The 13,430-nt window shown below is 41.7% G+C and overlaps 2 protein-coding genes and 1 long non-coding RNA gene across 7 annotated transcripts in view; 1 reads left to right on the forward strand and 2 right to left on the reverse strand.

Annotated features, from left to right (window-relative positions):
• The window catches only part of LOC146490777 (uncharacterized), a 7,092-nt gene extending 2,437 nt beyond the window's left edge, over positions 1-4,655 (forward strand). Inside the window, exon 2 of the long non-coding RNA XR_014872362.1 lies at positions 1,059-4,655. This is a non-coding gene — a long non-coding RNA (uncharacterized LOC146490777). The remainder of the gene's footprint in view (positions 1-1,058) is intronic.
• spata6 (spermatogenesis associated 6) overlaps positions 1-7,163 on the reverse strand; it is a 20,937-nt gene extending 13,774 nt beyond the window's left edge. The window contains exons 1-6 of one of the 2 annotated variants that reach the window (XM_085151375.1): positions 6,966-7,163; positions 5,393-5,530; positions 4,320-4,368; positions 4,146-4,187; positions 3,888-4,006; positions 1,481-1,561 (exon numbers count right to left, since the gene is read on the reverse strand). In XM_085151375.1, coding sequence (XP_085007501.1) covers positions 1,481-1,561; positions 3,888-4,006; positions 4,146-4,187; positions 4,320-4,368; positions 5,393-5,530; positions 6,966-7,049 — 513 coding nt within the window. In that variant the 5' untranslated portion in view covers positions 7,050-7,163. The remainder of the gene's footprint in view (positions 1-1,480; positions 1,562-3,887; positions 4,007-4,145; positions 4,188-4,319; positions 4,369-5,392; positions 5,531-6,965) is intronic. The other variant, XM_085151376.1, reaches the window with a different exon arrangement.
• A 253-nt stretch (positions 7,164-7,416) lies between these two features.
• Positions 7,417-13,430, reverse strand: part of agbl4 (AGBL carboxypeptidase 4) — a 370,527-nt gene continuing 364,513 nt past the window's right edge. For 2 of the 4 annotated variants that reach the window (XM_085151354.1, XM_085151355.1), the window contains exons 11-12: positions 7,986-8,079; positions 7,439-7,852 (exon numbers count right to left, since the gene is read on the reverse strand). In XM_085151354.1, the coding sequence (XP_085007480.1) occupies positions 7,765-7,852; positions 7,986-8,079 (182 nt within the window). In that variant the 3' untranslated portion in view covers positions 7,439-7,764. Of the gene's footprint in view, positions 7,853-7,985; positions 8,080-13,430 lie in introns of all 4 variants that reach the window. The other 2 variants (XM_085151358.1, XM_085151353.1) reach the window with 2 other exon arrangements.

Genomic DNA, 13,430 nt, shown 5'->3' on the forward strand with positions numbered 1-13,430 from the left:
CTGTAAATAAAAACCTTTCATGGTTGAATGCAAAATTTGTGCCAACTGCTTAGTAGTCATGGTACATAAGAACTGCAGGCAGATTATCGACATACCTATTTAAGATATCCTGTTTATTCTTACACTAGTGGGCATTGCTCATGTTAGTGAGATGTCGTCTAGATACGATTACTGACCATTACAACATGAATGCAATACAAATTTTAAAAAAATGCAGGTTAGGTCATTTAGCATGTCATCTCATAACAAGCCATTTATCGATTATTTAATTACACCACATTATAGTAATGTCAGTGTCACAGCAGTCAGAAACCTACCAAGTTTATTTAACAGTAAAACACGTCAATGAAACACGCAATTTATTTAAGGATCACGTTCATTCATTTTTTACCGTGCCACTTTACAACAGCAGATAAACTCCCACCGTCTTTAACCGAGCGATGGATGCTTCGTAAATGCAATCGCAACACGTCTATTACCTGTAATATACACCTGTAAATGTATTCTGTTGGTTTACTCTTATTCCAAACGACATTTCTTACCTTTGATCAATGAACGAGGATCGTTGAGATGTGTTGCGAGCAGTGCGTTACTTGTTTCGTCTCCCGAAATTTAAAAGTTGTGATTTTTAAAAATTGCCGCATCTCAAACTCGCAACAGCGCCGGAAGACCGTAGTGGCCAAAAATATATTACATCCGTAGTGGTTTAGCACTACCATAGAGAATGAATGGGAAACGGTTTAGGCCGTTTAGCTAAACAATCCCAGGCTCCCGCGCGGGAAACACGCAGAGAGAGAGCGTCACCCTGTAACCATGGCAACCTAACGCTGCCACCTGGAACAACAGAACGTAGCTGTCAAACAAAACCCAAACAGTCCTGACCCGCCACAATATGAAACAGGGAAGTACCGCCGTGTAATCCATTTATTTCAACAAAGTAACTGTATTCTAAATACCACCTTTTTAAACGGTAACTGTAACGGAATACAGTTACTCATATTTTGTATTTTAAATACGTAACGGCGGTACATGTATTCCGTTACTCCCCAACACTGTAGGTGACCCATCATCTGCATGATTACGGTAAAAAAAACCAAAAACAAACCTAACCGGCTGATTCTGTTCTAACTCCCTGCACTCGGACATGCCTCATTATCAGCATCACCAATCTGCCTCCCTGTAATTACATTCAGAGAACAGATACCCTTGAAACGCTGCCAGTATGGATGGATAAATGCAGTAGCCATGGCAACAATAGAAGTTGGATATGTATAGTGGAAACAGTCGTATGTGGCGGCAAGTGATACCTCCTATTAGAGCCCTCCACAGATCAATGTTCGCTGTTCGAGTTGTGGTCGACGCTGGCACGGCAATGCCGAGCACGTAGCAAAAGTACAATTAATTTAAAACTGGACACACAGTGTGCGACTGCGGGTTTGCAAACACCTCAAAGATGTAATAAAAAAAAAAAGACGCTTACAGGTGAGGCTGTCCGGTTGTCTCTCCCATCACTGTCTTCTATGACTGATGTCGTGGAAAACACTACTTTAGGGGAGATTCCCTAGAGGGAGAGGGACAATAGACGAAACACAGGGGTTTTTACAGGGAGATGAAGACAAAAAGACAAATAACAGAGCTGCCTGGAACACCAATTTACAACTGCAAATCTTCAATCTGCGCCTGGGTTGAGAAAAACAAATCTCACAGAAGAGAAAGGCTCCAGTGATGTTTAAATAATACGGCATTTGCAGAGAGACATCTAAATTGCTATGTAGGACCTCAAACACAAATACATAAAAGCAATGGTGAGAGGGGGGGTGTTTAAAGACATTTAAATATTGCCAGTTAGTGCCTTGGAGGACAAGGGGAGGATAGAAAAGCAACCCGCAGACATGGAGAGATGAAGTATGGCAGGAAAGAGGTATAGAGAAGACTCGGATGATATAAAAAGGAAAGAGGGGGGAGCAAAAAAAAAAGAAGAAGAAGAAAAAAGATGAAAAATGACTGAAAAGACAGGAAGTTCTCAGCTCCCTTTTCATGTCTGTATAGCAAAGACAGTCAACAGCTGCACGAGGAAAATGACATCTTTTCTGAAGACAATACTTCAGTTTAAGACAAGACAGTTCTTTTGAACTGGTTATCTTGGTGGTGTAGCTGCCTGTCAAGTGCACCGACGCGAGAGCCACTGAGATTAGGAGGAGACTCACTTAGAGTGAGCAACAATGAATGACACGAGCAATATTGGTGCCACTCAAACTGGATCCCGTGGTGAACGCGGCGTGCGGTCTTTGTGACACGTGGATTATGTTGACAGGAATATCCTCCTTCCTTTAACTAATTCAGTATTGTGCTATTTGAAATTACTATCAGGACCCTTCACAGGCATGAAATATACACTCGTGCATCTGCCAAATGGAACATTTCGAACTTCAGTGAGAGACTAAAGTTTAAATCCTTGACTTTGACTACTACTTGAAAATTTAAGAATGGATGTTATGTAACAAACTTCACACATGTCCGCAAAAAAAAAAAAAAAGACGTCCTCTCTTTTCAAGCTCAGAGGTCACAGCGTCCACGTTTGCAAAAGGAATTTTACATTTTTATTCATCAGACCGTGAGATGCTTTTTAAATTTAACCTCGGTCCATCTTAAACGAGCTCGAACCCAGATGCAGCAGCAGCATTCCTGGATCTCGTTTGCATCTGTTTTTTTCTTTGCATGGTGGATTTTTTTGCATTTGCATTTGTCGATATGGTGACAAACTGTGCTCTTTTAAAGCTTTCTCAGGCCCACACAGCGATTTCCACCACAGAATTGTGTCTAAATCACATCCAAAATATTGCAGCCTGGTTTTTATTTACATTTTGCACAGCATACAAGTTCTTTTGGAGACTTTTGGCTTGTGAAACTTTGTTTGAAGAACGACTCTGCTTCTTCACCAAAGATGAAAAACAAGGTTAGATAAAGCTGTATGACTAAAGAGAACATTTATCCCGTTTATTGGCATTTGAGTATTTAATAGTAAAGGCTCACTACCAGCCTGCTGTAAAATAACTTGAAACTTACCAGTGTCAGTGGCTGATGTTTATCTGACATGTACATTTATGCACTGACAGGATATTAAACAACCTTTATTTTTTATCTTTGATTTATCTGGAATGCCTCCAATTGGATTCTCTTGTGTTTGCATTTACTTTCCTTGCACCTTTATTGTCCATACTTGGCGTGCTGTTGACTTTTATTAAGCAGTTTTCACAAATACACTGCAGCCCTGAACTTTTCTACATTTCTTGCAAATGACTGACGTAGTCAGACCGGACACTGAACCTGCCAGTTTCCAGGTCCAAAGTCTGCAGAATCTCTGATTTGCTGGCATGTAACTGTCCGGTAAATTTACAGTGAGCGAGAGGGCACCGTTTCCTGCACCTTCCCCTACAGCAGGCACAGTATTCCTAACTGCGTTTGCTGTGGAATGCATCCTGTTGTGTGCTAGCGTGTGCGAAAATGGCTTCATATTAGCGCTAATTCAATGTCCTGAAGACTTAATGAAAAGTTAAGATGATTTTAATCATTAAACAGAAAACAAAAAAGGGCAAAGTGTATGATAAGGGCATGCATGTAAAGAATTCAAACATCTTTTTTGTTAGTGTACAACACAGAAAAAACCTCTGACTATATATGAGATCGATCATAAAATTGCTGTAAAGACACTTTTAAAGTTACGTTTTGATTTTTGCGTAAGTAGCAGTAAGTCACTTATAAACGGGCCTTAATGCTCACACTCAACGTATAACTTTAAAAAAAAACACCTATATGGCCTCTTTAGAGCTTTCTAACACATAATTGTGATAAATGTTAGGATGTTGGCATAAACAGAAAACGCTTACAGGAAATGAGGATGATCTTTTCATCAGTATTTCTCGCTCTGCGACTCTTGAGCTCCACCTGGGACCTGGATACAGGAAATCTCTGCTGCTTTCCTCCATTGTGGCAAGTACCTCACCTTCTATAACCCATATACACACACACAGAAAAACCCAGGAACATGCACACACACAGTCCAAGTTAAATATCCTGTTTTGCAGTGTAATGACTGGATACAGTGGGGACTTAAGAGGCCCATTTGGTATCATCAGAAAGCATACCTGGAGGCACCAACTGAATCAGCTCAAAAGATGTTGTGTCAGCTAAGAGGAAGGAAGGAAAGTATAAACAGACTGTGAGCTAATGATCGGTATCTCAGCTAATAGCCAATGAGCTTTCATAGGATAGGATTCGGGACTAAGAGATGAGGAAGCAAATCCCAGTAGGCCGTTTACCTTCGAGGAGGTCAGCTACATCAGCAGGGTCAACAACGCCGGGGAATATCTGGGAAAACACAAAGAGTACAGACAAAGCAAATCAATACTTATAACAAGATCTGGCGGACAGGCCAGTATCTAAGTGTACCAGTCTCCCCAGGGAAAACAAGGCCCCTCTCACTAAGAGTTAGGACACTAATGTTCATACTGGAGGGGTGCTGGTTATTAGGCACAGTGGGCTCATAATCCTTCACCACCTGAATACTAACTATGGATGAATGCTGGCCCACATATTAAAGAACAAAAGGCTTAAACATATAGGTAACAATTTTATTAAGAAAAAATGTTTGTTTTTTTAAAAAAAAAAAAAGCACCTAAAACACTTATGAACACCTCTTAAGATGAATTAAATGTAGATAAAAGTAAAGCTAATATATAGACATAAAGCCACTAGAATTCCTGCATCCTGTCTAAACAAAACAGCCACAGACAGATGGAAATCCTGTGTCTCACACAGGGAGGCGTCCTTTATTTCTGTAGCAAATAGCTTTACCCTGACCTTGACAAAAAAATAAAAAATAAAACACATAGTGTGGTGGCAGAGCAAAGATAAGAGCAGAGGTAAACAGGTGTATGCTACATGTGAGCAAGGACAAATTTTGTATGCCGTCCTGCCTTCCATCCTTGGAGTTAATGTGTGAAAACCGCTTAGCAATAAGAACTTATGTACTCCGCCCATGTCACCCGCATGTGTTAATTATCACAGGTTAAGCTGTGCATTAAAAACGCAAATTTATCTCAGCACAAACTTCATTAAGATTTAATGCAAAGTTATAATGATAAGATGATTCTGACAGTTTTAAGAGCAAAAACTGTATGATAAGGCTTTAATACTGTATGTTTTCATATTTTTGTTAATGTACACTATAACTAATGTAGGGTAAATCTATGTCTGTCTGAATTTCCTTTTACTTTAATGATCATATGTACGCTTTTATTGCCAAGTCTAAAACTCCCACAGGCAGATGGAAATCGTGTGCCCAAATCAAGGAGCCGTCCTTTATTTCTATAATAAATTGCTTTATTCTCACCTTGACAAAAACCATTTTGTGCTGGAAAAGCAAAGGGAAGTCCGGAGGCACACAGGCAGTCTTCCTGTACTGGCCCATGATGCAGACACGGAGGTAGATATCATACTTCTTAGACAGTAGCACTCCCGGGCATGTGACCTGGTTATGAACAGTATAACGGGGCACAAATTCTACTGTGTTCGTTTATTATGGTTTTCAAACATGTTTGGAAGACTGCATTCATCAAGAGAAGCTTGCACTTCTGCACTTGCAAATATCCCAAAGACAACAGCAGTTAATAAACAATTACTAAAATACGCAATCCATGTGCAATCCCTCACATCAAGACTTCCTACTGTTACTGCTGTTAGGGTAACCCAATCTTGGCAATTTAAGGTCAAAGAAAATGTTTTTGTGGAACAATGTGGGAAACATTAGTGTCAAATTTTGCTATATCTAACTTAATAGATACACAGAAACTATGCAGGTTCAAGGTTCGGCCTATATCCTATCATATCTTCTTCTACAGCTTATTTCGTTTCAGGGTCGCCACAACAGATCATCTGCCTCCATCTCACCCTATCCGCAGCATCCTTCTCTGTCACACCAACCATGCATGTCCTCCTTTAATTCTCCTCCTCTCTGTGGTCTTTTCCCCTTTTCCTGCTGCCTGGCAGCTTCATATTCAACATACTTTGTCCATTGTAGCCACTATTGCTCCACTCCACATGTCCAGACCATCTCAGCCTTGCCTCTCTAACTCTGTCTCTACATCGCCCAACACTAGCTGTCCCTCTGATGTACTCATTTCTAATGCTGTCCCTCGTCGTGAAGATCTTTTAGCATCTTAAACTCTGCAACCTCCATCTCGGCCTCTTGTCTTGTAAACCTTCCGTTACATTTTCCCAATTTCGTATTCTCTATGGTAAGTATTTCATATTGACACCTACTTTTGTGACAGTCAGTTGTGTTGACTTTTATGAACTTGAAGCAATAAACCGGACGGAAATCATCCTCACGCATAAAGTGGGCTTTAAGGTCAACCCAAAGTTTACTGAAACAGGAAATGACGCTTATCGTACACAGATAAATTATGAAAAAACGAATTACTTTCAGTTACTTAAAAACACCTAATGGACATCAAACCACAACAATCAACTTTTACAGCAGAACCTCGGGGTCATTAGTGGACATCAATATTTCTATTAATGGTTTATGTATAAACAGATTAATACTGAAGTGACTCAGACATAAATATTAATACGTGAAAGAACCAATGCTACGTCCATGCCTTTCGTATCATCTCTAACTGTTTGCACTAATTGCAGTGACTCAATTAGAATAATTACGGCAGCATCAGTATTAACGTTACTGGTAACGACAGGGAGGAATTAGCAAGTTAATGAGACATGTCAGGATAACCCTGGTGTATCCGTTAGGGTTAGCTGTTAAGCTAACTGTGTATTTAGGGAACCGTAACGGAAGGTTTGCTGGAAGAGGACGTAAGCTCGCTAGCTAGCAAACGTTAATAAGCTACGGCATCAGGTCACATTTTGAACTTCGTACCAAAGCAGCAGCATAAAGACGCACTTACTGCCTGAATGTCCAAGTACACCGTGCATTTCAGACAATGTTGATACCCTATAGAGGAGGAAAACTTCTTCTTCACCGAGGCCATTCATCTAACTTTCAAAGTTCGTTGTCATAGCTGCCAAACAGCAACAGTCACGGAGCGGATGTGGGGTCACGTGACAGAGAAGCGGCGAATCAAAAGCGTGTTGTCTCGCACACACAATCACTGCACGTGTGCTCACATCGCCGCACTATAGCCTGGATTTGTGTTCGTGTTTCCTAAAACCTCAGTGTAAAAATGCTCTTTTTTTTAGCACTATGAACACAGATAAAACATTTTTTAAAAAGCTTTGAAGTTATTCTTCATATACTGTAAAGCTCTCCTCAATATTATTGTTATAATAGAGCAACAAGTACAAATGATAATTAACAGCTTTAATGTTTAATGACTAATTATAATACAATCAGAGATAACATTTAAATTGGGAGGGGGGAAGGGGGGAAACAACAGGAGCGCATGCACTTTTTTCTTCTCAACAAAAAAATGAGCTGCCAAATGAAGGCCTTGGATGGAAACATAGATGAATAACCAGTCTGTCTCCTCTTGGTATTCAACAGTCCATGCTTTATAACCCAGGAGGACGCCTCTTCTGGATTTAGTCCTACAAGTACCAGTCATCCCACTGTTACAAATCTGTGAAAATAAGTCTTTATAGCCAGGGAGATGTGGAGCTTATAAACACAATGAAGTGTGAAGGATCCTCCTGCCACAGTGCTCTGCATTTTATACATGCTCAGCCTGTGTCCGTCTGGCTGGCTGTCTAGTGCCCGACACTTTCGCTCTTCTCCTTCTCTCTGTCTGCTGTGTCTCTGCCAACACCATTGCCTGTCTGGGACATCACCCCAGAACTGGAGACAAAAACAGACGAACATCAGTGACAGCGTGAAATTCAGAGAAGAGGAAAAACAAAAGTCACTGTGACAATAGTCACAGATAGATTTGCTTTCATGAATATATAATTCTAGTGCCATACAGTTTTACCTTTGAATAGGAGTTGGTCTGTTGTCCTTAACGAAGTTATTGAGTTTGTAGTAATCCAGGAAGGTTCGAGCCACATTCCTGCCCAACTTCATGTCTGAGGACATGGCGTTAAAGCAAAGTGCCTTTGAATGAGCCTTAGTAACAATGAATCATTATAGGAAGGGTGCAAATGACCAAGGGGAAAGTGTGGAGTGAGGGATAAAGCTGGAAATATCCTCATTTTTATGAATAAAATGGGTCAAACGGGTATACGTAATATGAAACTGACAAGAATCATTAGCTAATTGTGCCATTGCCCTCAGCTCAGTGAATGATTACAGCAACAGTGTTCTGATTGTTTTTATTTTATGATCTGAAGCTTTATATTTTGATTTTATCTCACTTCATTTTAACATTATGATACTGCAACATGCATGCAAAGCACCAAACAGAAGCATCCACACACCACATACAACTGTATGTTTTATGAACAAGTCAAGCATAAATCATATTTCTGTCCAGACGTCACTGTTAACCTTGGCATATGAATGCCATGGTCATGCTTTATGAGGTCACAGTTATCTAAACCTTTCCAATCACCCCGAGAAGGGTATGCCTGGGTGATTGAGATTCAGACCCATTAGAAGAAAGCGTGGTTTTCGTCCTGGTCGTCAAACACTGAAGCTGCTATTTGACCTTTCAAGGACATTCGAGGACAATTGCAAGACTGCACAACCAGTCAACAACTTCCTATCTTTGCTATCCTATCTTTCGGGTAGGGACAGACAGAATGAATAAATAAGAAATTAACTTCCCCTTAGAGATGGTGTGAGGAGCTGATTTGGGCATGGACACCTAATAGGTGAGGTGTTTCAGGTATGTCCACTTAGGGGGAGGACCCAGGAGCATCTCGAGAGGTGATGTGGATTGACTTGGTTGGGCTCGCCTTGGTGGTCCACCAGAAGAGCTGAATGAGGTGGTCAGGAAGACCAAGGTCTGGGCATCCGTGCGCTTCCCAGAACTTGGACCCAGAAATGCATCAAAAAACAAGATGGATGGATGATCTGATATCCTCGTGTTGGTGTTGTTCCCAGATCATCATGAAAATGTTGTTCCAGGTTCAACATTGCAAGTGACCAATCACATTATTGTGACGTTATTCTTTTGCGCACCAACCCATTCGTGCATTTATGAAATTCCAATGTTGCAAGGACAATATCAATTCTGCTTAGCGTTTATTAAAGGGTTAGGGTCAGGGTTAGGGTCAGGGTTAGGGTCCGTTGATCGGCGGACAAAGGCGGTTTCTCGCAGCTTAAGTACAGTTTTTTGTTTTACGCCGGTTTTTCCCGAAGTCGCAAAAGTATGACATCACAACATTCTGATTGGTCACTTGCAATGTTGATCCTGGAACAACCTTTAGTATGATGATCTGGGAACAACACCAACACGAGGATATCAGATCGTGCATGGATGGATACATTTTAAGACCTAGATATATTTGTGATTTAATTAATTCTTGCACGGCGCATTCAAATTTTAGATTAGAATCCCATTTGTCATCGCTAACACACCCACTGAGGTACAGTAAATAACTGGTGAGAAGCATCTAGTCCTCAAGTTACAACACACTGCAGAACTGTCCCAGCCAAACGCATGATGGTGGTATGACTCACACAAAAGCAATTACATATACACCGAGGCCTCATTTAAATTCAGAGGTGACTGCACACATCATTCCCTCGCTTAATTGTCTCTCACTACATTAGGAACAATATCAATAACTCGACTGCTTTTATAAGATAGCTCGGCGTCCATGTGTGCTGTTGCTAAGCCTGTGATCATTAGGCTAGGAAGACAAGTAATGATGTCAATCAGGTTCAGATAATGGAGAAATAGTGAACGACCGAATGCCGACAACGTCCCCAATCACCAAGAGTGCGGACAGAGTAAATTCAGATAAATAAGAACAATGTTACTAACAGACGTACATTTCATGTAGTCACTGAAGGGAGTGAACTGTAAAAACACCAAAATCAGCGCCAGCTGCCTATCAATCTAGCCACCCTTTCACACTATATATAAACATATTCATCCTTACGAGACATCCATCCATGCAGAACCTGGAACAAAACATATTTATGAGGGTTTTTCCTATCATGTGGCACTCACTTCTACCTAGCTCCATTCTTCAAAAGGCTCGTGCATGATGGAACAACACAGAGACGTAATCTGTCACTTTTCCTTGTCATTACCTTGTAGATACTCAGATATGACCTGTCATCTGCTAGACTATCTATTTATGTGATTGAAACCACTGGCATACAAAAAAGAAGAAGAAGAAAGAGATTTAGCATGATGAGGGGAAAAATGGGATGGATGATTTGGTCATTTTTATTTTTCCCATCGAACTTTTTAAGCCACATAAATTATGATCGTCATAAAAGTGACAAATAGTTGGCCAAAGCTGTTAACTTGTAAACTATCCATCCACGGTTTGAACAGGCTGTCTTGGTGTACCCTTCTGGCTTTGTAGTTTGTCATACTTCAAGCAACACAAAGACGCAAAATCCCAGCAGTATACCTGGTAAGTTAGGCCTGTAAATACGGAAAGAGCCCGTCACCTTGGCCTTTGATGATGCATTGATGTGAGTGTTGAGGAGTTTGCACACGACTTCATTCTTCACCCGGCAGGCTCATGGCAACACTCTCCACACGACTCCACACTCTATGTTAATACCCCATCTGGCTGTTTGTCTGTGAGTCCTGCATCAGGCCAGACTTGCTGTGAATGTGTGTGTGCATGTGTGTGGGCAGGGGCCTGGCAGTCTGTATCGGCGCTGCTACCTGATGATACTGATTAGGTTGAAATGAAACTACAGATGGACAAAAGAGGTTATGTTGTTTTGTCAGTTTGTAGTAATATCAGGAGAGTATCATTTTGACATGACGATGGCACAAATTAAGAGTTAATCTGTGATTACTGTGATGCGGAGTTATAAATGGTAAATGGCCTGTATTTGTATAGCGCTTTTACTAGTTCCCCCCTAAGGACCCCAAAGCGCTTTACACACCCAGTCATCCACCCATTCACACACTGGTGGAGGCAAGCTACAGTTGTAGCCACAGCTGCCCTGGGGCAAACTGACAGAAGCGAGGCTGCCATATCGCGCCATCGGCCCTTCTGGCCAACACCAGTAGGTGAAGTGTCTTGCCCAAGGACACAACGACGAGACTGTTGGAGCCGGGGCTCGAACCGGCAACCTTCCGATTACAAGGCGAACTCCTTGTAATCACGTGTTAACCTCTTCAACATGTCAATGGCTGTGAACAAAATTACTTGTAAATAACTCATGAAAGAATAAAGTTACATTGAAACCAAGCACACCATTGTTTTTCTTGTGACATTACCAATAGGTTTGATGTGTCACATGGCCCTCTTCCTATTGAAAAAACAAAAGTTGTATCCAAGATGGCCGACTTCTAAATGGCCACCATGGTCACTACCCATCTTGAGGAGTTTGCCCCCTCACATATACTAATGTGCCACAAACAGGACTTTAATATCACCAACCATTCCCATGTTATTACGGTGTATCCATATAAATGGCCCACCCTGTAGTTTAAATAATGCTTATTCATCTTAAACTGGGCCTCGGTAAAGCCAAGAAAGCATCTGAAATAAATTAATCATGTAGATGTAAAAACTTCTAATGGCAAGAAGCTGCAAAAAAAAAGAGCAATTGTGTAGTCTGTTGAAAAACAGCCCTACCAACTGCTTGATTACAGCTTCTGTAAGCACTTTTGTGATGAGTTTATGTACTTTGTCTCTACTTTTAAGTTAATCGAAATATAGCGCTGTTTTAATTTTGTAAATGATGATATCATTTAGACCAATGATAGAGCAGTGTGTGTCTACTTATTTGTGCAGTGTAATGGGTTTCTCAGCCAAATCAACCCCTTGATCTTCCAAATTCAAAAAACCAAGATGCTGATGCCTGTAAGACCACAGAGCAAAGGTGGACATCCCACTGACTATGTCAGCTACTATATACACTCTGTTGGTTGGACCAAAGTTATGAGCTTACCAGCAAACCCGCAGACGAATATTTCAAGCTTATATTGTGACTAAGAATAGCAGATATGTAAACACGTAGTTATTAATCTGCACACAAACACGCCCTTAGTCAAAGATGTAAACAGACACTGATAAACAAGTGCAAAACCCACTCTGCGTATTCCCTCTGACCTCTGGAAAGTTTTCGGTGTTTTCCTCAGTTCTCTTTCCTCAGCAGAGCTTGGTGCCAGTCCTGAGCTCTGTGGCCAAGCACGCTCGGCGACAAAAATATCACTCGGACCCCACCGTGCACAGATGGCCTCTCAGCTTGGCTTGTCACGACTCACGGTCTATTACAGGAGGTTTTGTGATGGACGGTCAGCCTCTGAAGGAGAACTTCTTCCACAGGGTAAATGGTCAGAGACCGAGAGGATGCCCTGACTGTTGCCTGGCACTTTGCCGGGGGAAACCGTAGGGTCTGGAATGAGACTGCTGCTCCAGCAGGAAGTGATGCATGTGCGAGCCAGGAAACAGTCGGCGGGCTGTAGCAAGGATTAAAGCGGTGGATGGTGGTGGAAATATTTAGAAAAGCTGCTTTAGCTGCTTCGGTGCACTCTGAGGGAGTCTCTGTTGAATAACACAAGGACTAATACTCAAAATATTATTAATATTGTCTCATTAACCGGAGCTCAGAACATTATCATTATCATTGGATAATCATTATCCATTATTGGGAAGGACATAGAGAGGGTGTGTGTGTGCAGCCTGTCAGGATGTGTTGCTGAGGTGTGTGAGGTGTATTCTTTAACATCTTGGTACACATAACGGTCTTGTCTAATCAATAGGCGGTCACTGTCATGGCTGAAGGGCATGCCGGCAAAGACGCTGATGAGATATGGGACGCATGAGACAAAGGGGATGGGGAGCGTCATGACTTGTTTACTGCAGCTGTTTGCTGTCAGCGCCGCATTTAGCGGCTTTCACTGCTATGTCTCTCGTGCCTGGTCCTGCCAGACAGACAGACAAGGTGATGAGCAGACAGCAAAGCCCCTAGTGGTAAAATGAACAAGACACGCGGAGAATGCTGTCGAGATTGGACGGGAGTTAACGAGGAGACAAGCAAGGGGACATTCAAGTCATCAATACGGGCCAGTGACAGGTCCTGTCACTGCACTGACACGTAGAGAGCTAATTATCAATGCTAATCAGGAGGGTAGTCAACAACAGCAATACAGAAAGGGACATTTTTGTCCCCAGTAGCAAATCAGTAGGCTGAAAGACCTCACGCCCTGTTACCCAAAGGGACAAACAGGAGCTGATTTAAATCCCTGACAGGAGGACCTGACACTGCCAAGGAGACAAGCGCCGAAGCCCGAGTAACGAAATGAGTGTGAAAAAAAGGCTCCTGTTTT

This window comes from Neolamprologus multifasciatus, chromosome 23, assembly GCF_963576455.1.
Source record: "Neolamprologus multifasciatus chromosome 23, fNeoMul1.2, whole genome shotgun sequence".
Taxonomy (NCBI): Eukaryota; Metazoa; Chordata; class Actinopteri; order Cichliformes; family Cichlidae; genus Neolamprologus; species Neolamprologus multifasciatus.